This window comes from Gorilla gorilla, chromosome 19 (assembly GCF_029281585.2).
Source record: "Gorilla gorilla gorilla isolate KB3781 chromosome 19, NHGRI_mGorGor1-v2.1_pri, whole genome shotgun sequence".
NCBI classification, from domain to species: Eukaryota; Metazoa; Chordata; class Mammalia; order Primates; family Hominidae; genus Gorilla; species Gorilla gorilla.
The window spans coordinates 18,097,134-18,125,048 of NC_073243.2; the positions used below are offsets into that span (position 1 = coordinate 18,097,134).

The window sequence follows — 27,915 nt, forward strand, 5'->3', positions numbered from 1 at the left end:
GCCAAATTGGAAACCAGACATAAAAAATTGGCTCCACGGTTTAGCAGCTTTGCCAGACACAAAGAAGAAATTATCCAGGGATGAAATTCCCCTGCTGGCAGTGACTACTGTCCAAACTTCTTCCTCATTCCCCATAGGCTTCTGGATTTTTTAATTGATGTCCCAAATTTATAACAAGCAGCTCTCCAGTCTAAGATCTAAGTATTCTAACAGCCTGTGTGTGCCATGAGAGTAGCCAAGAACAATCTACCCACAGTTTGGAGACAACAAGCCTGTGTAGATTTCTTCTGTTTCAAGTTTGGATATAAAGAAGAAGAAGTTTTATGGGTTTGTAAAAGAAGAGATTCTGCCTCTAAAAAAGCATAAACTAGTTAGAGAGTAACAGAGTTTTGAAAAGTATTTACTTTTACAGAAAGCCAGGTGAATTTGAGAGATTTATTAACTTTGAATTTTCCACAAACCTCTAGAAAAAATACACACTAAGAAAGAAAAGATAGAGTGAGCCAACAGAATGGGAGGAAACAGTTGCTGGGTAAGTTAGGGAGATAATAAAATAAAAATGGCCAAAAAGAATTTTAAATAGTATATGAAGCAGTACAAAGCAGAATCTACTTTGTAGAGAATCCAGTTATTAATATGGGGAGCAAGCTTAAGAAACTCTCACATAATTCAAAGGAAACACAACTTTAAAATGATGAGTGAGATGATGATGAATATGGAGGGCAGTGAGCAGGAATTACACGTATGGATAATTGATATTGTCAAGCTGATTGAAGACTTAAATCTGAAAATCAAAATGACTCACCCATTAACAGACAAAATCAATGAAAGGAAACTAATTGCTGGATGTACTTTGATGAAAATTTAGTATTTCATAGATATAAAGTTACTAGTAGTAGAATGGAAGCATTCCAAATAGTAAGAGAAGACAAAGAAAACACACTTTGTCTGTAGAAAAAGAAAACAAAGGAATAATAAAGAAATATGATGGAAGTGTGTGTACATATGTGATGATAATAAATATAAATGAATTAAATTCGATTGTTAAACAACAAGGATTCTCGATTTGGGTCATCTCTCCAAAAAACCTACACAAATTGATCTATATTTTATTAAAGAAAGTAACTCAGAATATTTGAAAATTGTTAAGAAAAAAATTAGAAAAGTCAAATACAAAAAGAAAGCGGGATGGGCAATATTAATATAGAAAAGTAGAATTCAAGGCAAAAAAGGAATCAATGTGATAAAGAGGGCTATTATCCATCTTTTCATAAAAGGTAAATCAATAATGATATTTTATATTGTCAGTAGTATATATTATAACATAGTATATGTATATGTACACATGTATGTAATGATTATGGAAAAATTCACAGAATACAATTGTAATGGTAGATTTTTAACACACATCACTTGACATATCAATACTAGGGTTAGAAATGACATTTATTCATCTCATTAATATCAATTATATACATATTTTTCTTTATATATATATATATATATCTGTTTCTGTATCTAACTATTAGACTTTGATCCTCTAACAGATTTTACTTCTTTTCAATTGCCTTTGGAATATTTACACAAATTGATTGCATAGTAGATCAGTGGTTTTCTGTGGACCTGCTACATCAGAATCATTTTGAATCTTTAAAACAAAGTAAAGCAAAGCAAAAACAAACAAAAAAGCCCAACAAACAAAAACCAAAACCTAGACTTCCAGGCTCCAACCCAACCATTTGAAACACACACACACACAATAAATAAATAAATATGTAAAGATGTGTAAATATATATATTCCTTTTTTTTTTTTTTTTGAGATGGAGTCTTGCTCTGTTGCCCAGGTTGGAGTGCAGTGGTGCAATCTTGGTTTATTGCAACCTCCACCTCCCAGGTTCAAGCGATTGTCCTGCCTCAGCCTCCCAAGTAGCTGGGACTACAGGCTCATGCCACCACACCTGGCTAATTTTTTTGTATTTTCAGTAGAGATGGGGTTTCGCTGTGTTGGCCAGGCTTTTCCCGAACTCCTGACCTCAGGTGATCTGCCCTCCTCTGCCTCCCAAAGTGCTGGGATTACAGGCGTGAGTCACCGTGTCTGGCCTAAATATATATATTCTTATTTCCTTCCTTATTTCCATAGGATTCTGTAGAATTCTGTAACTTGCTTCTCTTAACAATATATCTTAGAGATTTTTCCATATTAGCATATAGAGAATGTCTTAATTTATTTTACTGCTGGATGGTATTCCATTGCATGGATGTGAAATAATTTATTTAATACATCCCCTGGGCCGGGCATGGTGGTTCATGCCTGTAATCTCAGCACTTTGAGAGGCCAAAGCAGATGGCTCACCTGAGGTCAGGAGTTTAAGACCAGCCTGGCTAACATGGCAAAACCCTGTCTCTACTAAAAATACAAAAATTAGCCGGGTGTGGTGACATGCATCTGTAACCCTAGCTACTCGGGAGACTGAGGCAGGAGAATCACTTGAACCCAGGAGACGGAGGTTGCAGTGAGCCAATTTGGCGCCACTACACTTTGGCCTGGGCGACAGAGTGAGACTGTCTCAAAAAAAAAAAAAAAATAATAATAATAATACGTCCCTTGTTAATGACCATTGCCAATATTTTGGTAACACAATAATGATTAAATGAATAACCTTGTGCAGACTCAGTTTTTATGGATTATGATAGTTTCTCAGATGAGATAGCTAGGTTAAAACATAAATGCATTTGTATTTTGATAGATAACGTTAAATTGCCCTTTGTAGGGGCTGTGTAAATTCAAACTTTCACCAGCAATGTATCAAAGTGCTTCTTATTCCAAAGCCTCTTCAGTAGAATGTATTGTCAAACACTTGGATTTTTGCCAGTCTGATAGATGAGAATAGTATTTAGTGTTGTTCAAATTTATAATCTTAATATGAATCATGTTGGACATCTCTTCATATATTTAAGAACTGCTTCTATTTATTTGCTATGAACTGTTTATAAGCTTTGCTTCTTTTTAAATTGGGCTGTTATTTAAGATTCTATTTTTTAAAATCTTGGCTAGGCACAGTGGCTCATGCCTATAATCCTAGCACTTTGGGAGGCTGAGGCGGGAGGATCACTTGAGCCCAGGAGTTCAAGACCAGCCTGGGCAACATAGGGTGACCCCATCTCTTAAAAAAAAATTAGCTGGGTGAAGTGGCACACACCTGTGGTCCCAGCTACTCAGGAGGCTGAGGCAGGAGGATTGCTTGAGCCTGGGAGGTCGAGGCTACAATGAGCCATGATTGTGCCACTGCACTACAGCCTGGGTGACAGAACAAGACCCTGTTTTTAAATAAATAAACTAAATCAATCAATCCATCAGTCAGTCAACCTATGTAACTAACTTACTTGTAGGTAATTATCGATAGCAACTATAGTTAGGAACTTCTGAACCACAAAGTAAATCTAAATACATTTCAAAGAGCAAGCTGTCTGCTGGATGTATTCACTTACAATTTGATGATAAAACTAGCAATTAATAACAAAATAATGATTTAAAAAACCCACTAAACCATTGAGAAGTAAACAATCCCAATACTTTCTTAAGTAGCTTTTAGGCCAAAGGGAATAGAAGCTGCAGTTACAGAATATTTATAAAGTAATGACATTTATATTATACATAAAACCTATGGGTTGTATTCAAAGCAATACTTAGAAAAAAATTTATCACCTTAAATGGTTTCCTATTAAATAAGAAAAAAAACTGGCAGGTGTGTTGGCTCATGCCTGTAATCCCAGCGTTTTGGGCGGCTGAGGCAGGAGGGTCACTTGAGCCCAGGAGTTCGAGACCAGCCTGGACAATAGAATGGACCTCATCTTTACAAAAATAAAAATAATAATAATACAGTAAAATAAAAATAAGAGTGATATTTGCAAGTTGTTATTATTGTTAGCAACTTCTCCGTGTCTCATTTTCCTCATCTGTGAAATGATGATGGTAGCATGTACCTTGAAATTATTGAGTGCTTACATGTCCTGGTGAGTGATGACCTTACATACTGCAGCTGCTCAGTAATGGTGGCTATTATTATTATCAATATTGTTACCTAAAGAAAGCCAGAGGAAGGAATTCACAAAGATTAAAGCAGAAATAAATGAACTAGAAATAAAAAGAATTTGAGACTTGATAAACCTAGGTTTCTTTTGGAAGAAGCGATAAGATAGGTAACTAGCTAGTCGAATATAGATGAGAAGAGAAAATAAGAATATACAAAATTAGTCATAAAAAGATGCATGACCACAGATGTGAAGAAGATTAAATGATTACTAATGGATGCTGTGTTCAACTCATGCTATTAAATTGCTTCTGTTTCTAATTTTATTTGAAATTTTATTTGAAACAGATGCCTTTCTAGGAAAGTATGCCAAATGTAACTTAAGATGAGGTAAAAAAGAAACCTGAACAAGCCGGTAACTGTGGAAGAAATTGAAAAAGTTCTCAAAGAATTATCTCTTCAAATGTTTCTAGATATAGGTGGTCTTGCAGAAAGGTGTTTTAAACTTTAAAGGAACAGATTTTATGTTATTTAAACTGTTCAAGAGAAAAGAAAAAAAAATATGGAAAGCTTCCCAATTAATAATTCTTAAAAGAGCTTTGTGGGCTGGGCGCGGTGGCTCACGCCTGTAATCCCAGCACTTTGGGAAGCCAAGGCGAGTGGATCACCTGAGGTCAGGAGTTCACGACCAACATGAGTGAAACCTGAAACGAGCCTGGCCAACATGGTGAAACCCTGTCTCTACTAATAACACAAAAAAATTAGCTGGGCGTGGTGGTGCACACCTGTAATTGCAGTGAGCCAAGATTGTGCCATTGCACTCCAGCCTGGGTGACAAGAGTGAAAGTCCTTCTCAAAAAAAAAAAAAAAGGATCTTGTTGAAAAAAATCAGTCAAATGAGATGCAAAAAAAGGGTAGGGGCCAATATTCCTTACGAATATAGAAATCAATGTTGTAAATAAAATAGCAGCCCCAGAAACTCAAATCTAAATAGACTAATAAGAGTAATTCACTATAGCCAAGAAAGAGTTATTTTACCAATGCAGGATGGTTAATATTAGGAAATTCATTCAGTGTTTGTTTACCCAAGGCTTAATATATGCCAGACTTTGTCTGGTTGTAGAGATACTGTGAGGAATGAGTTCTTGCTACTTGCCCATAGAAGGCATTCAGTCCAAATGCACTGCGTTTTAGAGATTCTTGTTTCTGTTCTCGGTCTTACTCATCATCTTCTTCTTAGGGACATGGATCGTTATAGGCTAGTGAGGCTGATGGGAGATGTAGGTGGTGAGGGAGAACTGAAGGCAATGTGGAAAGTGTGTCTGAGTGTGTGTAGGGTTGATAAATGATGCTAGAGAAGTAAGAAAAGGCTAGATCCTGTACCAATGATGTTTAGGAGCTCGGATTTTATCCTAAGAGTCATAGGAGAGGTACTGAAGGGAGAGAAGGTCATGATCAGATTTGCACAGTAGAATGATCACTCTGGCGCCGGGCGCGGTGGCTCACTCCTGTAATCCCAGCACTTTGGGTGGCCAAGGCAGGTGGATCACCTGAGGTCAGGAGTTCGAGACCAGGCTGGCCAATGTGGCAAAACCCTGTCTCTACTAAAAATACAAAAACTAGCCAGGCGTGGTGGTGGGTGCCTGTTATCCCAGTTACACAGGAGGCTGAGGCAGGAGAATCCCTTGAACCTGAGAAGTGGAGATTTTAGTGAGCCGAGATCACACCACTGCACTGCAGCCTGGGTCACAAGAGCAAGAATCCTTCTCAACAAACAAAAGGAAAACAGTAAAATTGTTGGAACTCAAGAAATAATTGTAGAAATAAACAACACATGGGATAAAATCTAGTCTGTTTAAATAATGAATTTATGAATTGGAAGATAGACCCAAGGAATTCCTCCAGAACACAGCACAGATCAAGAGATGAAGTATATGAAAAAGAAGATATGTGGATAATAGACTGGGAGGCCCCAGCATGTGTCATAAAGACGTTCCGGAAGGAAAGAATAAACTAGTGAACAAATAGCCACAAAAGTATTAGCTGAGAATGTTTCAGAATTGAAGAAACCACACACCTTGCTGCTGAAAGTGATTTAAAAACAAAACAATACTTCTAGACATGCTGAAGTGAAACATCAGAAATAAAAGATTTTAAAAATTTAAAAGAATTTTTAAAGCTGTCTGAGGATACAGACAAGATAATCTGTGATCTAATGAGAACTAGGATGAAAATAGATTTCTCCCTATCCTTGATAGTTGTTAAAGACAATGGGGCAATATCTTTCAAGTGTTTAAAAAAAGAAAGAAGGGGCTGGGCGTGGTGGCTCATGCCTGTAATCCCAGCACTTTGGGAGGCCGAGGCGGGCGGATCACGAGGTCAGGAGATCGAGACCATCCTGGCTAATACAGTGAAACCCTGTCTCTACTAAAAATACAAAAAAAAAAAAAATTAGCCGGGCGCAGTGGCAGGCACCTGTAGTCCCAGCTACTCGGGAGGCTGAGGCAGGAGAATGGCGTGAACCCAGGAGGCGGAGCTTGTTGTGAGCCGAGATAGTGCCACTGCACTCCGGCCTGGGCGAAAGAGCGAGATTCCATCTCAAAAAAAAAAAAAAAAAGAAAAAGAAGGAAAATAACCCTCAACCTAAAATTCTATACCTAGAAAAGCCAAAGACAAAATAAAACTGCTTTCAGACATAAAAAAATGGAGGGAGTGTCCCACTCGGGCTCTTTCTGAAAGAATTACTGAAGGATACACTTCAGTCAAAAGAAAAGAAAAACCAGAAAAGATTTAATTAGAAAGTGACAAGAAATAGATAAAGTATGTTGATAAATTTAATTACTGATGGTAAAAAGTGGGTTTTTTTTTTGCATGTTTAAAAGGAGGCTTGAACTAAATTTATAAACAAAAGTAGCAAGGACAATGGGAAGGAAAAAATGTTCAGTGGATAAAAGCATACTCTGTTGTTGCTTATTTGTGCCCCTCAGGAGAGAGAATACAATCTTAGAGTTTGATGAAAAATATATAAATAGGTGTATTGGAAGATACAGAAATACAGTCTGTAGCAAATTAGTAGGAGATAAAAGGAGGATTAACAAAAAGAAAGCAAAAAACAAAAAATCAATTGAAGGTAGGAAAGGAAGAGAAAAAAAGGAAAGAAAACACAGGGAACAGAAAATATAAAATGACAGTTTAGAAATAATTTCAGGCCAGTCACGGTGGCTCACGCCTGTAATCCCCACACTTTGGGAAGCCAAAGGTGGATCACCTGAGGTCAGGAGTTTGAGACTAGCCTGGCCAACATGGCGAAACCCCATTTCTACTAAAAATACAAAAAATTAGCTGGGCGTACTGGCGTGTGCCTGTATTCCCAGCTACTCAGGAGGCTGAGGCAGGAGAATCACTTGGACCTGGGAGGCAGAGGTTGCAGTGAGCTGAAATTGCGCCACTATACTACTCCATTGGGTGACGGAGCAAGACTGCGTCTCAAAAAAAAGAAAAAGAAAAAGAAAAAGTTTCAAATATGATAGTAATTGCAATAAGTATAAATAGATTAAATTAGCCTATTACAATACCAGCCTATCAAATTGAATTAAAAATATAGCTATATTCTGCTTATAAGAGACATACCTAAAGAAAAATGGTGTGGAAAGATTTAAAATAAAGGAATGGAAAAAGATAACGCTGGGAAAGTACCATGAAAGTTGGCATAGCAATAGTAATATCAGACAAAATAGAATTTCAGGACAAAAAGACTAGGGATAATGTACTCCTTTGTAACCTGGAATACTTCTTCCCCACTCCTGATGTTTCCTGTGGCTAGAGGGAATACTTTGGTGTAACACCCGGGCTCTCTTCGCCCTCCCTGATGGGCATGTTTGGGAGCAGGAACTCACATGTGTAGCTGTGTTCCTTCCCCCTTTTCCTCTTGGACGGAGCTGCCCTGAGGGTGGTCTCCTGTGCAGTTAAGTCTCAGCTGAGCAGCTCCATGGGAGGGGGCTTGCCCCTGGCCCGCACTGCCTGTGACTGGGTGGGTAAGTTGGGCTGATTCTGGTCTTTAGTTAGACCCGTTTCATCTTCACACTAAGCCGTGTGCTCCCACGTGGTGGAGTGATTTTGACTCCGAACACCTTACTCTGTTGTTTCTTTGCTTTTGAATTTGTTCAGAAACTGGGCAGGGAAAGAGTCCTTTTTCTAGGTCCCCCAGAGGCCTTGGCCTGTGTGATAATAAAGAGGGCACGTTCTGTTTTTCGTCACCCTGATGTTCCGTGAACGTGCTCTGTTCACCCGGAATATCTAACAGTCATTAACTTGGACTTAATAACATCGTCTTGAATTTTAAAAAGCAAAACTGAGAGAAATAGAAGGAGAAGTGGATAAACACTCAGTTATAGTGGGAGATTTTGACAACATTGCTGAGAAACCGGTGGATTGAGCAGGCAAAAAATTGTGAGGCTATGGAAGACTTGAAAGATACACTTAACGAATTTGATCTTGGCTAACATGTATTCCTGCTCTTAACAAAAGAAAAAAATACATTTTTTCAAGCTCACGCGGAGTGGCAAAAAGTAAAAGTCCATGTATTAAAGTCAACACATTTCAAATAATATCATTCAGATTATGTTCCTTGAATATAAGACAAATTATCAACAATTAAAATACTGGAGGGAAAAAAATCTCATATTTGGAAAGTTAAAAACTTTAAAAAATAACTAATGGACTAAAGAGGAAATCACAAAAGAACTGACAAAATATTTAGAACTAAATGACAGTGAAAATACTGTGTATCAAATTGTGTGGGCTGCAGTTAAAGTGGTATTTACAGAGAGATGTATAGTTCTAAATGCACTTTAAAAAAAGATTAAACGAGTAAGTATGTAGGTCAGGAAGCTGGAAAAAGAGTAGTAGAAAAAACTCTGAAGAAAATAGAAGGAAGGAAATAAAAAAGACAAGAACCGAGTAGTGAAATGGGAAGCAAAAATAAAAAAGGATAGAGATGGTAAAAGAAAAAACTCAGTCTTACTAGATCTTACTAGTCTTTCAAAAGACTAGTAAGATCGATAAACCTCCAGCTAAAACTGATAAGGGAAAACAAGGAAAAGATACAAACAGGCCAGGTGTGGTGGCTCACGCCTGTAATCCCAGCATTTTGGGAGGCTGAGGCGGGTGGATCACTTGAGGTCAGAAGTTCGAGACCAGCCTGGCCAACATGGTGAAATCCTGTCTCTACTAAAAATACAAAACAATTAGTCAGGCGAGTTGGCGGACACCTGTAATTCCAGCTACTCGGGAGGCGGAGGCAGGAGAATCACTTGAACCTGGGAGGCGGAGGCAGGAGAATCACTTGAACCTGGGAGGCGGAGGTTGCAGTGAGCCGAGATCCAGCCTGGGCAACAAGAGTGAAACTCCATCTCAAAAAAAAAAAAAAGAAAAAAAAGAAAAAAAGAAAAGAAAAGATACAAATAGTATTACAGCAGTAAAGGTGAGGACGCAATTAGAAACAAAGATGAAGTCTTCAGAGAATACCAAAAACAACTTTGTATCAATGTGCTTAATGAATGCTTTTATATAAACATATAAATTACCAAAATTGACTCAATAAGGAGTAGAAAACCTAAACATTCACCACTAAAGAATTTGAATTAGTATGCAAAAGTATCCTCCTATAAAAACAGCAGGCCCAGAGATGTCACAGACTAGTTTTAGCAAACCTTTAAGGAATGAGAAAATCTCTTTATTATACAAACTATTTCAAAGGATCAAGCTGGGTGTGGTGGCTCACATCTGTAATCCCAGTACTTTGGGAGGCCAAGGTGGGTGGATCACTTGAGGTCAAGAGTTCGAGACCAGCCTGGCCAACGTGGTGAAACCTCGTCTCTACTAGAAATATAAAAATTAGCTGGGCGTGGTGGTGCATGCGTGTAATCCCAGCTACTCGGGAGGCTGAGGCAGGAGAATTGCTTGAACCCGGGAGGCAGAGGTTGCAGTGAGCTGAGATTGTACCACCGCACTCCAGCCTGGGCGACAGAGTGAGAGACTCTGTCTTAAAAAAAAAAAAAAAAAAAAGGATGAGAAGCTACCCAGCAATTTTATAAGACTGGAATAACGCCTTGATATCAAAACCTGGCAAGGGAAGCACAAGAAAATAAAAAATAGGCCAGTGTTGCTTTTGAACAGAGCTGTGAAAATCTAAATAAAATACAGTAGTCTCCTCATATTCGTGGGGGAAATATTCCAAGACCCCCAGTGGATGCCCAAAATGTCAGATAGTCCCAAACCTGATTGCCGTCAACGGAAACACATCTGTTTATATCTTTCACCCACACATGTCATCCTCTTTTCATCTTAACTAAGCATTTATGCACTGTGGCCATAACTTTTGCAGTTTGAGGTCCAACAGCAAAACTAGCAATAATTTCTTTTTCCTTCTTCACAATTTCACACATAGAAAATTCATCTGTACCATGGATCTCAGCAACCTTAGCATAGAATTTTTTTCTTTCCTTATTAAGAACTTTCACCTTTCAACTTAAAGGAGGCACTTAACAGTTTCTCTTTGTCATATCCAAAGTGCCAGCCTCACTCATGGGCCTTGTACTTTGGGGCCGTTATTAGTATGATAAGGGTGAGGGTGGCTTGAACACAGGCGGTGAGATACTGCAACAGTCCCTCCGATCACTGACATGGCTGATAAGTGACTGATGGGTAGGGAGCGTGTAGGGCGTGGATATGCTGGACAAAGGGAAAATTCATGTCCCAGGTGGATAGAGTGGGATGGTGGAAGATTTCATCATGCTATTCAGGATGGCACAAAATTGAAAACTTATGAATTATTTCTGGAATTTTCCATTTAATATTTTTTTGGCCGTGGTTGACCGCTGGTAACTGAAACTGGGGAAAGCAAAACCATGGATAAGGGGGACTGCTGTATTAATAAATTGACTTCGGCCGGGTGCGGTGGCTCACCCCTGTAATCCCAGCACTTTGGGAGGCGGAGGCGGGTGGGTCACCTGAGGTCAGGAATTCGAGACCAGCCTGGCCAACATAGTGAAACCCTGTCTCTACTAAAAATATAAAAAATTAGCTAGGCATGGTGGCAGGCACCAGTAATCCCAGCTACTTGGGAGCCTAAGGCGGGAGAATCTCTTGAAACCGGGAGGCAGAGGTTGCAGTGAGCCAAGATCACGCCATTGCACTCCAGCCTGGGCAACAAGAGCGAAACTCTGTCTCAAACAAACAAATAAATAAATAAATAGGCAACAAGAGTGAAACTCTGTCTCAAATAGATAAATAAATAAAAAAAATAAAAATAAAAAAAATTCAGGATATTAAAAATAATATGTCAGAAGTAAGTGGAGTTTTTACCCATGGAATCAAAAAATGGCTCAACAGAAATGTAATTCACCAGGTCAACAGATTAAAAACCATATGGTTATCTCCTCAGATGCAGAAAAGCATTCAGTAAAAACCAGCATTTTCATAATGTGCTGAATGAATCAGGGGATCAGGCTAAATTTAGACTCTCATGGTGAATCCCTTTATGAAGCAGATTCCATCCCATTTATATTTTGAGTAAACCCAGATTTTGAAATACTAGGTTTTCTTTTCATAAAGGTTTAATTTCATGACAAAACCCACATATATCCAGAAGCTGTACTCTGTTCTTTGGGAGAACACAAAAACCTCCAAACAAACCAAAAACTAATGGCATCCTTATTTGCATTTCCCGTATTTCAGTGGCAGACAGATACATCAGGCGTGTTCTGTTTTTTTTTTTTGAGACAGAGTCTTGCTCTGTCGCCCAGGCTGAAGTGCAGTGGTGCATTCTCGGCTCACTGCAACCCCCACTTCCTGGGTTCAAGCGATTCTCCTGCCTCAGCCTCCCAAGTAGCTGGGATTACAGGCACCCACCACCGCGCCCGGCTAATTTTTGTATTTTTAGTAGAGACGGGGTTTCACCATATTGGCCAGGCTGGTCTTGAACTCCTGACCTCGTGATCCACCCTCTTTGGCTTCCCAAAGTGCTGGGATTACAGGCATGAGCCACTGCCCCCAGCCAGGTGTGTTCTTTAAGTAGCCACCTCCCCAGCATGCCTAAGTAGGATTCCGTTTTCCCACAATGCAAGTGTGATGTCCAGTGTGTGGTTGGTCCACCTGAGGCCGATCTGGCCACAGAGAGTCCTGAAGCCAGTGTCCTATGTGCTGCGATCTCGGCCACCTTCCTCTTGGACTGTTTCTTTTCTTCTTTTTTTTGAGGTGGAGTCTCACTCTTGTTGCCCAGGCTGGAGTGCAGTGGTACAATCTCGACTCACTGCAACCTCCGTCTCCCGGGTTCAAGCGATTCTCCTGCCTCAGCCTCCCAAGTAGCTGGGATTACAGGCATCCGCCACCACGTCTGGCTAATTTTTTTGTATTTTTAGTAGAGACGGGGTTTCACCATGTTGGCCAGGCTGGTCTCGAACCCCTGACCTCAAGTGATCTGCCCTCCTTGGCCTCCCAAAGTGCTGAGATGACAGGCACGAGTCCCCGCGCCCTCACTGACTGTTTCTTAGGGATGTCCTTTTTTCTCCTGTCTTGTGCAGGTCCAAACTGAAGACGGTACATGAGCGGATCCCCTTGGCTGGACTGAGCAAGCTTCCCAGTGTCCCTCAGATTGCAAAGGTGAGAAACCAACCCGTGAGAGACGGTGGCTTCCTCTCTCAGCCCAGGGCTGGCCTCTGGAATGGGGGTGCAGGTGTATCCTGGGTAGGCTCAGCCCTTGGAGAAGGGGAGGCCACTTTACTCTTTGGCCCTTGACTGCACTGATGGGGGTCCGGGAGGGCTGTGGGCAGATGCCTCTGTCTTTCCTACGCTCTCCATAGCTCATCCTTGTTGCCGAGGCTGCTTAGGAACAGTATCCTCCATGGTCTCTACTTCCAGGTAGTTCACAGCTAGTTTGGGAAGTGAGAGAAGTAGAAAGACGGGGCTGGATGTGGTGAGTGCTGTAGGACTTCCGTGGAGGGGTGAGGGCGGGTGGCCAGGGGAACCTTCACAGCAGAGGAGAGGCCTGAATTGGGCTGAAGGTTGATCCAGATTGAGCACCCCCTTGAGTAAGGAGGCTGTGAACCTGAGAACTGAGTTAGCAAAGTGGGTGAGCAAGAGAGTCAGCTGGGTTGGTTGGACCCTCACTCTAGGAGCAGGAATGTCACAGAATTGTGCTGGAAACCTTTGGTGGCAGTTGTGGGCTGGATAGTTTTTGGCCTTGTCTTCAGGCCAGAACGGTGACGAGCCTCAGGCTTTGTCTAATCCCTTCCCACACTTCATCAGCAAACCCCAGAAAGGGCGGTTGACTTGCCTGGGCACGTGTTAGTGAGCAGCAGTCAGAATCCCCGCCCAGGCCTCCTGACCCACGTGCCTCGCCCTCCCATGCTGCATTGTCCAGGTGGGCAGAGGAGCCCAGATGTCCTCTACAGATATCATCCCTGACCTGCGTCTTCTTCTCCCTTCTCAGGCTTTCTGTGATGATGCAGTGGGACTGAGATTCAATCCTGTCCTGTACCCCAAGGTAAGGACCTTCATGCTCCCAACATAGGGGCCCTGCAGCTTGGCAAGGATTTGCAGACCTGTGGCTCTTTGGGGAGTTCTCTGCATCATAGTGGGGTTTCGTGGGGTCTCCATAATAAGCTTCCATGTCTCCCTCTCTCCCTGCCCACCCCTTCACAAACTGCTCCACTGGGAACCCAACCTCAGCCATGCCTAGGTCTCCAGCCCAGTTGAATTGGTCCCCAGTCTACTGTGAAGGTGACAGAGGGTAGCAGTGTTGTAGCTTCTCCACCACACCTCAGTGGTACCTCCCTGAGGCCAGTGCTGGAGGTGGACATGACTCTGTAGCTGGGGGCTGGTGCAGATCCAGTCTGTTGTCACAGAGGGGCGGGAAGTACAGCAGGCAGATGCTCACCAAGAAGAGAAAGGCCAGAAAGCCGCCCCCCCATTGCCCGTGTTACTGCAGCTCTGAGGCCATATAAGCCTCTGCTGCCTTCATTTATAAACCAGCTGGTTTTCTGATATCAGTTTCCTTTGAATTGGCCTGATACTGACCCCAGTTCTGATACGGGGGTGTGAGTGGGAAGAAGAGCAATAATAATAAACCCACTAAGGAATAATTATGGCACGAGAGGACTGAAGTCACCCACGGACAGTGAATTGCTTGAAATTGGCCACAGGAAAAGACCCAGTGCATCGACTGCCTCTTCATGGGCCAGCAGGCTCTGGAGAGGGACAACGGAAGCAGAGCCGTGCTTCTGAGCTTCTGCTGTGGGTCACGCTGCAGCGGCTGAGGCCTGCTGGGACCGGCTCTGTCTATCCTCTGAGTCCCAACTCTGACAACCAGTACCCGTGAGATGAAATGTCTGGTGAGGAAGAGAGGCCCCATCCCAGCAGAGACATCCAGAATCCCCTGGAACAAACACTCTATTTTTGAGACTGAGTCTCGCTCTGTCACCCAGGCTGGAGTGCAGTGGCGCAATCTCGGCTCACTGCAACCTGCACCTCCTGGTTCAAGCGATTCTCCTGCCTCAGCCTCCCAAGTAGCTGGGACTACAGGCGTGCACCACCATGCCCAGCTAATTTTTGTATTTTTAGTAGAGACGGGCATTTCACCATGTTGGCCAGGCTGGTCTCGAACTGACCTCAGGTGATCTGCCCTCCTTGGCCTCCCAAAGTGCTGGGATTACAGGCGTGAGCCACCACGCCCGGCTGGAACAAACACTTTCAGTGTTCAGGATTGGGCATGCCACTCTCAGAAGCAGCCGTGTATCCATCTGCAGTGGCTGAGCGAATGGCGGAGTCCTCTCCTGCACAGAGCCTTTCGTCTTCCACGTGCCTCTGTTTAGCTGTTTTAGCATCTGTTGATACCAGGAGTATGCTACGCTTCGTTGAACATTTTCTCTCATTGAGACTGACCTCCCCTTTATAATTACAACTGAATGAGTGGGGTTTAACCAGACATTAAAATCCCATCATAAAGGTCTAACTTAACTACCGGTTTGGCAATTTTGGTTGTCAGATCATAGCCACGGAGAGGACCAATGGTGTTTATTTGCACAGTTCTCTCTATCCCTTGGAAAGCCTCGGGCCTTGGTCATAATGGAGGAGCAGCTGTATTTTCATGTTTTCTGTATCTGAAGGACCGCTGAGTCCGGCTGGGATGTTCATCTGGCTGAGATGCACGCATGTATGTGTTTTTAAAATTTGCAGAGTTTAGAACGTTCTTTGGAAGTTCTCCATGGCCTGGTGCCTCTCCCTGGCAGGGCAGCTGTTCCTCCCCTGTGACTCACCCAGGCAGGAGTGGAGGCTCCAGGGTCGGGCAGCAGCGCCGTCGCTGGGGGAGCTGCGAAGCATCCGTTTCCCCAGACAGCTGACAGCTGAGAGCCTCACAGAGACGTCTACACAGTGTGTGGCAACCTCACACAGGCCGCAGATTCCGGCCAATAAGTTGTTCCCGGTTTGTTCTTCCTCTCGCATAACGCGTGGTTGAATCCCTCCTTTTTTTTTTTTCTTTTTTAAATGTCACATTTAATGTTTTCACCGCTGTCCTTCAAATCTAAGTTGTGCAAAGTGACCAGAAATTGCGCCACGGTAATTGACCAGCCTCTGAGATTGAACCTTTCACACCGGTGCCTTCTTGGGCTCTTTGGACACTAAACACGTTTCTTATTCAAGTGCGTTGACATGCTTCAGTTGGGTTGATTCTCAGGAGCGTCATAAAAAACAAAACAAAACAGAAACAAAGATATTGTGCCATCTTTGTTTAGTAATTTAATGTTTGTGTCTTTCGTAGCAAATAATTACTTCATTGAAGTTAAAACTTCCAAACATAACTTATTAATAGTCTTCAAATTCAGCTCAGATCACTCAAGTTGAAAGTACTCTGCTAAGTACAGATAATTTAAAATAGCTTTAACAGTTAATTGTAACACACACCAAGGTTTTTTTCCTAGACCAACTGTAAGACGATCCATTACTATTCCTTGTACAGGTGAAAAATGATACTCAATTTTCTTGTCTTTTTATTTTTAATGTAAAAGTTGGAAGGGACATTCAAATTTCAAGTCTCCACACTGAGAATCTCTCCTTTTTATTGCTGAGGTTATCCCAACAGCTCCCAAATCTTTTCTTCCCCCAATAAGCTGGTTCAGCTCTGATATTTCTGGAGGGTCATATAGATGATGATGATGTTGATGATGATGATGATGATAGCTGCTCTGTGCTCAGTTCTTTCTTTTTGAATCTTCATAACCACACATCTGCGTTTAACAGATGAGGAAACTCAGCTCCAGAGAAGCAGCTCACTCAAAGCTACATAGGTAAAAACAGTGGATTCAAAACTAGAGTTTAGGCTGGGCATGGTAGCTCATGCCTGTAACCTCAGCACTTTGGGAGGCTGAGGCAGGCGGATCACGAGGTCAGAAGTTCGAGACCAGCCTGGCCAACATGGTGAAACCCTGTCTCTACTAAAAATACAAAAATTAGCCGGTGTGATGGTGGGGGCCTGTAATCCCAACTACTCGGGAGGCTGAGGCAGGAGACCTGCTTGAACCCGGGAGGCGGAGGTTGCAGTGAGCCAAGACCACGCCATTGCACTCCAGCTTGGGTGACAGAGCGAGACTCCATCTCAAAAAACAAAAACGACAAAACCCGAAAAAACTTGGAGTTTAATTTTTCTGATCCCAGTCATCAACTCTATGATGCGTAACGGAAAATTAGATAGAACCAGGAGTCAGGTTTTAAACATTTCCTCTTTGCATATTGTATTAGGGTATGTTCCTCCTTAGCATGGTCTCCTTAGAGACCTCTCATTTTATGCAGAGGGGATTGAAGTTTGGTCAGGAGCGGCGACTTGCTCGGACTCATGCTGCTGATTAGAGGTGGAATTAGGACTAGAGTTATCCTTGCTGACCAGTTTTGGGGTTTTGGCTTCACTTTTTACACCACAGATTCAACACTGGGGTTAAGTAAACTGCTGGACACATGTGCCTGAGCCTTGACTGGCACATCTGGATGGGAGTGGAATGAGTGATACAGAGGTTTGGTTCCTACTGGGGAAGCCCAAGTTTTAGAAGCTAGCTGACTTTGGAGCTGCGGCCTGACTCTCTACTTATTACTTCTCTCCCTCCGTGTATGTGGATGTTTCATACCAGGGAACACATTCTCTCCCCAAATGGATGCTTCCCCTGCCATGTGCTTCCTCACTTGCTTCCAAATTTAACAAATGTTGATTTTTTTTTCTTGCCACATTTTCCAGGCCTCCCAAATGATTGTGTCCTATGATGAGCATGAAGTCAACAACACATTCAAATTCGGAGTCATTTATCAAAAAGCCAGGCAGGTAAGCAGCACCATCCATACCGGTGACCGTATCCCGTGGTTTCTCACTTAGGACTCTTTTTATCCCCACCCTGAACACAGGAGTCCTGACCTGCATTCTGAAGCATTTGGAATACAACGGTCACATTTAAGGTATGAATTAGACTGGAGGTGGCAGAACTTTCCAGCAAGGGTACTTCTTACAAAAAGGCCTGCACGTCCTTAAACGGTGATGTCGTTTTTTTAAATAGAGCAAATTCTCATTCTTCCTGGCTGCCTCGTCTTATATGTATTTATGGGCTGCTGGTTATAAGAAAAACCAGACTAGGTCAAGGGAATGGAGGAGCATAGGCTGCTCTCTCCTTGCCCAAATTTCTCCCCACTGGGAATTAGCTTTTTCTCCCCAAACTTGAGTGATGTGATGGAGCCAGCTGGGTGCGTCTCTTCACAACTCTGTTCCGTGACATCATGTTGGCAGCTTGAAGTCAACCATGGTGGAAGTATTTACACTATGGAAATTTGCAAACACCAGGGTTTCTATCTTCCTCCTTTGGAGAGCCAGTGACTCAAAATTTGCCAGCACACCACTGCTCAGCCTCTGTGTTTTGTAGCCCTCACACGTTGCTTTGGAGTTAACTGGCCAGAGTCATGTTTCTCAAAGTGTGTTTCATGAATGCTAGTCTGATGGTGTACTCTGTGAGCAAATGACCTGGGGAGGGGTTGTCACTTGTGTGGGAACCTTTTAAAGGCTTAAAGAACCCCCAGGGTAAAGGGCTCTTTATAACTTTGTTGAGCTTAGTGGTTTCCATACTTACAGACACAAACTTCCCATCTTCCCTACCTCTTTCCTACCATGAACATTTATTAACATCCCAAGTAGAGGGGTTAGCTGAACACACTGTTTCCTCACTGAGGCTCTTTGAGAGAAAAGTTCCACACCCATTTCATCTTTGTATCATCTAAGAGCCTAGCATATAAATACACCTTCATATAAATACACTCCATTGTTATGTGAGTTAATGAATGAATAAAAATGTTGGCCCTACTAATGGCAGGTTAATAGTATCTTCTGATACTATTTGTATTTTTTTGCATGATGGTATCTTTCTCGGTTAGACGACACCTGATGTTCTCATTTAGAGATATTGGCCCTTAAGAGACATGCGTTTGCTTAAAAATATTCTAATTAGATGAAGAGTTTAGGATCTGCAAGACGAACACTGATGAATCTTATAATTTAAGGGAGATTATTCAGGTAGCTACTATAATCATTTTCACATATTACATTTTTATTTTATACAGCTTTGCTAATAAAACCCCCTAATTAAAGTTCTTTGCTTGTGGAATTTACCAAAGCGGATCTTATAAGGTGATTATAATCCAATGTTCCAGCAAAGTTATAATTACTGAACATGAGCCATCCGTCTCCGAGAGGGAGCCTGTGTATTGTTTATGTACCTGATGCTGCTGTGGAGGAAAAAGCCAAGAAGATAATTTTTTTTTTTTTTTAAGAACCTAGGCAGATTGTTGTTTTGCAAACCTGCAGCTGGGGGACATTTAATATGAACATTTGTTGCATCAAAGCCCTATGCTGGTCTCTGGATATAAATGAGCCTCACCTAACTCTCGTGTTTGCTGTTCACTGTGCTGTGCATGCTGGGGGATACGGTGATGACTAAGACCCTTCCCTGAGTGCACAGTCCAGCTCAAGGCCAGGATCAAAATAATGGCAATACTACTACTCTCAGGCTGGATGTGAATCTTGCAAGAGCAGTGCAGGTCCCACAGCACACGCTGCATTGTTTTTCTAGTGGGAGATGTAGGTTGCCTGGAGCAGCTGCTTTTCCACACTCTGGCCTCATGACCTGGGGCAAGTAGGACATGTGGCTAGAGTTGTGACGCCTTCATGGCATGCTATAGATCAGGGATTGGCAAACTTTTTTGGGTAAAGAGCCAGATAGTAAATATTTTAGACTTCATGGGCCTTGGAGTCTCTGTGACAGCCGCTCAGCTTTGCCTTGGTGGTGCAGAAGTAGCAATAGACAATAGATAAATGAGTTGACCTGTCTGCGTTCCAATAAAACTTTATCGATAAACACAGGCAGCAGGCCAGACTCGGCCCATGGGCTGCAGTGTTGACTCCTTCTAGAGTGCGGTGTTTCCCAGCCTTCAGACATTCACAGACCATATCCAGGATCTGTATCATAGCATTTGTTGCACGCTATGCCACTGCTAAGATCTTTATCACACTATTTTAACGAAATATTTTCTTTAAAAAGTTTTGTTTTAAACTTACATACATTTATTTTTTATTTTTATTTTTATTTTTTTGAGACGGAGTTTTGCTCTTGTTGTCCAAGTTGGAGTGCAAAGGCATGATCTCAGCTCATTGCAACCTCTGCCTCCTGGGTTCAAGCAATTCTGCCTCAGCTCCCCCGAGCAGCTGGGATTACAGGCAGGCACCACCAGGCCCAGCTAATTTTGTATTTTTAGTAGAGACGGGGTTTCACTGTGTTGGTCAGGCTGGTCTCGAACTCCCGACCTCAGGCGATCTGCCTGCCTTGGCCTCCCAAAGTGCTGGTATTACAGGCGTGAGCCACTGCACCCAGCAACATGCATTTATTTTTAAAGGAAATTTTATATCACTCCTCTAACTGGAAAACCAGTATCATTTATCATGAAATGAAGGTAATTCTAAAAAAAAATACTGTAAAAAGCAAAATAAAATTATTGAAATCTACCAGATTCTGTTGCCTGTTGAAGGCATGGAGCCCAAGTTCTGCTTTTTGTTGTTATTGTTAAAATTACCTACTGAAGACATTCTCTTGAAGTGATTGGGTAGGCTAGAGTGTCTTTGTATCATCTGCCACTCTTCATGGCAGCCTGTGCATGTTTGCAGAGCCTTCAGCTGTTTGCACATCCTGCCACTGTGGGTAGAGCCTGTTGATCAGGCAGTGTTTGAAGCCTGTTACTGTTTGCAGAGCTTGCTACTGTTTTCAGCTTTGTTTTTTACAAAATTAGCCGGGAGTGGTGGTGGGCGCCTATAGTCCCAGCTACTTGGGAGTCTAAGGCAGGAGAATCGCTTGAACCTGGGAGGCAGAGGTTGCAGTGAGCCGAGATCGTGCCATTGCACTCCAGCTGGAGCAACAAGAGCGAAACTCCATCTCAAAAAAAAAAAATACTAACCTTTTTATCTTTAGGTATTTGTAATTCACATAGAGTTGTAAAAAATAATACAGCGAGATCTCATGTACCCTTTACCTACTTTCCCCGCAAAGTAATGTCTTACAAAATGATAGCACAATACCACAACCAGGATGTGGACATCAATCTCCCAGCTCCAGTCCGTAACCCCTGACAACCACTCATCTGTTCTCCAACTTCTAAAACATTGTTATTTCAAAAATGGTATATAAATGTAGTCATATAGTATATAACCACTTGAGATTGGCTTTTTTCCAGTCAGCAAGATTAATCCAAGTTCTTGGATGTATCAATACTGTGTTCTTTTTCATTGCTGAGTAGTATTCTGTGGTATTATAACTACCACAGTTTGTGTTTAACCATCACCCACTGAAAGACATTTTTGGCTATTATGAATAAAGTTGCTGTGAACATCTGTATATAGGTTTTTGTGTGAACATAAGTTTTCATTTCTCTGGGATACATGCTTAGGAATACACCTGCTGAGTTGTATGGTAATTGTGTGTTTAGTTTTGTAAGAAGCTGCCGGCCGGGCGCAGTGGCTCACGCCTGTAATCCCAGCACTTTGGGAGGCCGAGGTGGGCGGATCACGAGGTCAGGAGATTGAGACCATCCTGGCTAACACGGTGAAACCCTGTCTTTCCTAAAAATACAAAAAATTAGCCAGGTGGTAGTGGGCGCCTGTAGTCCCAGCTACTCGGGAGGCTGAGGCAGGAGAATCGCTTGAACCTAGGAGGCAGAGGTTGCCGTGAGCCGAGATTGCACCACTGCACTCTAGCCTGGGCGACAGAGTGAGACTCCATCTCAAAAAGACTCTGTCTCAAAAAAAAAAAAAAACAAAACTGCCAAACTGTTTTCTAGTGTTTCTTCTCACCAGCAGTGTATGAGTGATCCAGTTTCTCTGTAACCTGCCAGCATTTGGTGTTGTGACTATTTTTTATTTTAGCCATTCTGAGAGATGTGTAGTGGTATCACCTTATGGTTTTAATTTGCATTTCTCTAATGGTTAATGATGTTGGACATCTTTTCATGTGCTTATTTGCCATCTGTATATCCTCTTAGGGGAAATGCCTGTTCATGTCTTTTTTTTGAGACAGGGTCTCACTCTGTCACCCAGGCTGGAGTGCAGTGGTGTGATCTCAGCTCACTGCAACCTCCGCTTCCCGGGTTCCAGCGATTCTCCCACCTCAGCCTCCCAGGTAGTTGGGACTACAGGCACGTGCCACCATGCCCAGCTGATTTTTGCATTTTTAGTAGAGACTGGGTTTTGCCATGTTGGCCAGGCTGGTTTCGAACTCTGGACCTCAAGTGATCCACCCGCCTCGGCCTCCCATAGTGCTAGAATTACAGGCGTGAGGCACCGTGCCCGGCCGTTTTCATGTCTTTTGACCATTTTCTAATTGGATTTTTTTTTTTAACTGTTGGGTTAAAAACATTTTTAAAAATAACAGCTTTATTGAGCACATCAGCATAATTCTTGTACCATATAATTCATAATGTTACGTAATTTATATCTCAATAAAGTGTGCAGTTCAGTGGTTTGTAGTGTAACCACAGAATCGTGCACCTGTCCTCAGTAACTCCAGAACATTTTCATCACCCCCAAGAGAAACCCCACACTCACCAGCAGGCACTCCCCATCCCCCTTTCCTTTAGCTCCTGCCAACCCTAATCTAATTTCTGTCTCTACAGATTTGCCTATTCTAGACCTTTTATAAATGGAATCATCATATGTGGCCTTTTGTGTCTGGTTTCTTTCACTCAGCGTAATATTTTCAGGGTTTATCCAGGTCGTAGTATGTATCAGCACGTTGTTCCTTGTTCATGGCCAAATAATATTCCATTGTGTGGATAGCCCACATTTTGTCTATTCTATTCATCTATTCATCAGATGGACATTTGGGTTCTTTCTCCCTTTGGGCCATTATGAATAGTGCTGCTATTGATATTCATGTATACATTTTCTGTGGACATGTTTTCATTTCTCTTTGGTGTACACCTGAGAGTGAAGTTGCTAGATCATATGGTGACTCTATGATTAGCCTTTGATATATACCTCAGAGTGAAGTTTCTGGATCATTTGGTGACTCTGTTTAGCCTTTGGCACATGCCCGGGAGCAAAGTTGCCAGATCATACGGTGACTCTGTGTTTAGCGTTTGGTATATGCCTGGGAGTGAAGTTTCCGGATCACATGGTGACTCTGCGTTTAGCCTTCGGTATATGCCCGGGAGTGAAGTTTCCGGATCACATGGTGACTCTGCGTTTAGCCTTTGGTATATGCCCGGGAGTGAAGTTTCCGGATCACATGGTGACTCTGTGTTTAGCCTTCAGTATATGCCCGGGAGTGAAGTTTCTGGATCACATGGTGACTCTGCGTTTAGCCTTTGGTATATGCCCGGGAGTGAAGTTTCTGGATCATATGGTGACTCTGCGTTTAGCCTTTGGTATATGCCCGGGAGTGAAGTTTCTGGATCATATGGTGACTCTGTGTTTAGCCTTTGGTATGTGCCCGGGAGTGAAGTTTCTGGATCATATGGTGACTCTGTGTTTAGCCTTTGGTATGTGCCCGGGAGTGAAGTTTCTGGATCATATGGTGACTCTGTGTTTAGCCTTTGGTATATGCCTGGGAGTGAAGTTTCTGGATCACATGGTGACTCTGCGTTTAGCCTTTGGTATATGCCTGGGAGTGAAGTTTCCGGATCACATGGTGACTCTGTGTTTACCCTTTGGTATATGCCCGGGAGTGAAGTTGCCAGATCATATGGTGACTCTGCGTTTAGCCTTTGGTATATGCCCAGGAGTGAAGTTGCCGGATCTTATGGTGACTCTGCGTTTAGCCTTCGGTATATGCCCGGGAGTGAAGTTTCTGGATCATATGGTGACTCTGCGTTTAGCCTTTGGTATATGCCCGGGAGTGAAGTTACTGGATCATATGGTGACTCTGCGTTTAGCCTTTGGTATATGCCCGGGAGTGAAGTTTCTGGATCATATGGTGACTCTGCGTTTAGCCTTTGGTATATGCCCGGGAGGGAAGTTGCCAGATCATATGGTGACTCTGCGTTTAGCCTTTGGTATATGCCCGGGAGTGAAGTTACTGGATCATATAGTGACTCTGCGTTTAGCCTTTGGTATATGCCCGGGAGTGAAGTTGCCAGATCATATAGTGACTCTGCGTTTAGCCTTTGGTATATGCCCGGGAGTGAAATTGCCAGATCATATGGTGACTCTGCGTTTAGCCTTTGGTATATGCCCGGGAGTGAAGTTTCTGGATCATATGGTGACTCTGCGTTTAGCCTTTGGTATATGCCCGGGAGTGAAGTTGCCGGATCATATGGTGACTCTGCGTTTAGCCTTTGGTATATGCCCGGGAGTGAAGTTGCCGGATCATATGGTGACTCTGCGTTTAGCCTTTGGTATATGCCCGGGAGGGAAGTTGCCAGATCATATGGTGACTCTGCGTTTAGCCTTTGGTATATGCCCGGGACTGAAGTTGCCGGATCACATGGTGACTCTGCGTTTAGCCTTTGGTATATGCCCGGGAGTGAAGTTTCTGGATCTTATGGTGACTCTGCGTTTAGCCTTCGGTATATGCCCGGGAGTGAAGTTGCCGGATCTTATGGTGACTCTGTGTTTAGCCTTTGGTATATGCCCGGGAGTGAAGTTTCCGGATCATATGGTGACTCTGTGTTTAGCCTTTGGTATATGCCCGGGAGGGAAGTTGCCAGATCATATGGTGACTCTGTGTTTAGCCTTCGGTATATGCCCGGGAGTGAAGTTTCTGGATCTTATGGTGACTCTGCGTTTAGCCTTCGGTATATGCCCGGGAGTGAAGTTTCTGGATCATATGGTGACTCTGCGTTTAGCCTTTGGTATATGCCGGGGAGTGAAGTTTCCGGATCACATGGTGACTCTGCGTTTAGCCTTTGGTGTATGCCGGGGAGTGAAGTTGCCGGATCACATGGTGACTCTGCGTTTAGCCTTTGGTATATGCCCGGGAGTGAAGTTGCCGGATCATATGGTGACTCTGCGTTTAGCCTTTGGTATATGCCCGGGAGGGAAGTTGCCAGATCATATGGTGACTCTGCGTTTAGCCTTTGGTATATGCCCGGGAGTGAAGTTGCCGGATCATATGGTGACTCTGCGTTTAGCCTTTTGAGGAGCTGCTGGACTGTTTTCCACAGTGGCTGCGTCATTTTCCATTTTCAGCAGCAGCGTGTGATGTTTCTGATTTCTCCACACCCTCACCAACACTTGTTATTGCCTTTTATTGCCTTTATTTTTCATTGTGGCCATCCTAGTGGGTGGGAAGTGGTATATCATTGTGGTTTTGATTACTTTAGAGTTTTGAAAGTTCTTTATTCTTTTTTTTTTGAGACGGGGTCTCACTCTGTCACCCAGACTGGAGTGCAATGGTGTGATCTTGGCTCACTGCAACCTCCGCTTCCCAGGCTCAAGCGATTCTCCTCTCTCAGTCTCCCGAGGAGCTGGGATTACAGGCACCCACCACCATGCCCAGTTACTTTTTGTATTTTTAGTAGAGACAGGGTTTCACCATGTTGGCCAGGCTGGTCTCGAACTCCTGACCTCAAGTGATCCACCCGCCTCAGCCTCCCAAAGTACTGGGAGTGAGTCTCCATCAGTCCCTCCTCTCTCCACCCCAGTCCCACTGAGGGCAGCTATGGTGGATGTGCTGGGAGACAGGGAGAAAGGAAGAAACGGACCAGGTACCTGGGCATCCATATTCCTTCCTTTAGCGTCACGAAGAATTTTTCTAATTCCTGCCCTTATTCCTGTTTCTCTTTCAGACCCTGGAGGAGGAGCTATTTGGGAACAATGAGGAGAGCCCAGCTTTTAAGGAGTTCTTGGACCTGCTGGGGGACACGATCACACTGCAGGATTTCAAAGGGTGGGTTTTAGCCAAGTGACGGCTCCAGCTCCATCAACAAGGGCACTAGAGGAAGGGCAAGAGGCAGACAGCTCAGTCCTCAGGGAGCACATGTGAGTTAAAAACACACAAGAAATGAGGGATGGCTTTTCAGGGTCTTGTCGCTCACTGCATTTCTAAGGAATCAGGGGTCCAAGGAGTGATCCAGTGTGGCAGATTCCCCTGAAGGCGTTCACGTTCGGCCCTGGGCCCCGCCCCAGACTTGCCTTCCTACTTACCTTTGGCCCAGACTGAGAATGGAAGGAATCCACCTTCCCTGTCACTCACCTGCCAGGTGTGTGGGAAAGGGAGCCCCGTGCAGTTTTGGGGGGAAATGACCTATTTTATTTTATTTTTTATTTTTTTATTTTTGGAGACAGAATCTTGCTCTGTTGCCCAGGCTGGAGTGCAGTGGTGTGATCTCAGCTCACTGCAACCTCCACCTCCCAGGTTCAGGCGATTCTCCTGCCTCAGCCTCCGGAGTAGCTGGGACTACAGGCGCCCGCCAACACGCCCGACTAAGGTTTTTGTATTTGAGTAGAGACGGGATTTCACCATGTTGCCCAGGCTGGTCTTGAACTCTTGAGCTCAGGCAATCCACCCACCTCAGCCTCCCAAAGTGCTAGGATTACCGGCGTGAGCCACTGCGCCTGGCCTGAAATGACCTATTTTAGATAATACACAAAGAATGCATCATGAGGAGCTGATGCAAATATAACAGTTCCTCAGGCAGGAGTCCATACAACAGTCTATGCTTTTTTTTTTTTTTTTGAGATGGAGTCGCGCTCTTCGCTAGGCTGGAATGCAGTGGTGCGATCTTGACTCATGGCAGCCTTTGCCTCCTGGGTTCAAGCGATTCTCCTGCATCAGCCTCCCGAATAGCTGGGACTACAAGGTGCGCGCCACCATGCCTGGCTAATTTTTGTATTTTTAGTAGAGACAGGGTTTCACCATGCTAGCCGGGATGGTCTCGATCTCCTGACCTCGTGATCCGCCCGTCTGGGCCTCCCAAAGTGCTGGGATTACAGGCATGAGCCACTGTGCCTGGCTCAGTCTATGCTTTTTTAAGTGGGCAGTAAGATAGAACGTTGGGGCCGTTGCTTGGAAAACTCTGGCCCTTGACTTTCCTTGGCCAAGGCTGCATTTGGGATGAGTCCAGACCTGGCCAGCCTGTTTTGTCCTTGGTGGCTGGCAGATGGCTCCAGGCCCCAGAATTCTCCACCCCAGCAGCCAGATTGACATGAGCTCCTCACATCGTGTGAAAATACCTTGCTCAGTGCCTGGCACGCAGCGGATATTCACTAATCGCTTTCTTCCTCTGCTTCCTTCTCTGTCCTTCCTTCCTTCTTTTTCCTTTCCTCTCTTCCTCCATTTTCTCCCTCCATCAAGGTCATCACGGCTGTCTGGAGTCAGTCACACCTGGGATAAAACCCCCGCTCCACCACTTATTAGCTCTATGACTTTGGATAAGTGACTTGACCTCTACAAGCCTCAGTTTCCTCACTGTAAAAAAGGGAGATAAAGGGCTGGGCTCAGTGGCTCACGCCTGTAATCCCAGCACTTTAGGAGGCCGAGGTGGGTGGATCACGAGGTCAGGAGTTCGAGACCAGCCTGGCCAATATGGTGAAACCCCGTCTCTACTAAAAATACAAAAAAAAAAAAAAAAAAAAAAAAAATTAGCCAGGCATGGTGGCAGGTGCCTGTAGTCCCAGCTACTTGGGAGGCTGAGGCAGGAGAATCGCTTGAACCCAAAAGGCAGTGGTTGCAATGAGCCGAGATTGCGCCAGTGCACTTCAGCCTGGTCAGTAGAGGGAGACTCTGTCAAAAAAAAAAAAAAAAAAAGGAGGTAAAGATAGTGTCAGCCCTAAAAGGTTTTGGGGGGGATTAACATAAGATAATGGGCTGAGCGTGGTAGCTCACGCCTATAACCCCAGCACTTTGGGAGGCTGAGGCGGGCAGATCACGAGGTCAGGAGATTGAGACCATCTTGGCCAACATGGTGAAACCACGTCTCTACTAAAAATACAAAAAATTAGCCGGGCGTGGTGGCACGTGTCTGTAGTCCCAGCTACTTGGGAGGCTGAGGCAGGAGAATCACTTGAACCCAGGAGATGGAGGCTGCAGTGAGCTGAGATTGTGCCACTGCACTCCAGCCTGGGCAACAGAGTGAGACTCTGTCTAAAAAAAAAAATAAATAAATAAATAAAAAATAAAAGATAAGATAATGCTCACGAAACACTTAAGTGCCGTTCAGGGCTAGTCACGATTGTTAGTGTTCTTATATTGCCACCTTTCATTGACTTTGAGATGCTATCATTTTAAGACACATCCTGTGACTTTAAAATGTGAAGAAATGGCCAGGCATGGTGGGTCTTACCTGTAATCCCAGCACTTTGGGAGGCCGAGGCGG

At 43.7% G+C, this 27,915-nt stretch overlaps 1 protein-coding gene across 7 annotated transcripts in view; it reads left to right on the top strand.

Moving 5' to 3' along the window:
- RAP1GAP2 (RAP1 GTPase activating protein 2) overlaps positions 1-27,915 on the top strand; it is a 289,357-nt gene that overhangs the window by 219,490 nt on the left and 41,952 nt on the right. For all 7 annotated transcript variants that reach the window (XM_031003384.3, XM_031003383.3, XM_063700512.1 and 4 more), the window contains 4 exons: positions 12,615-12,693; positions 13,523-13,576; positions 17,315-17,398; positions 25,387-25,487. In XM_031003384.3, coding sequence (XP_030859244.2) covers positions 12,615-12,693; positions 13,523-13,576; positions 17,315-17,398; positions 25,387-25,487 — 318 coding nt within the window. The remainder of the gene's footprint in view (positions 1-12,614; positions 12,694-13,522; positions 13,577-17,314; positions 17,399-25,386; positions 25,488-27,915) is intronic.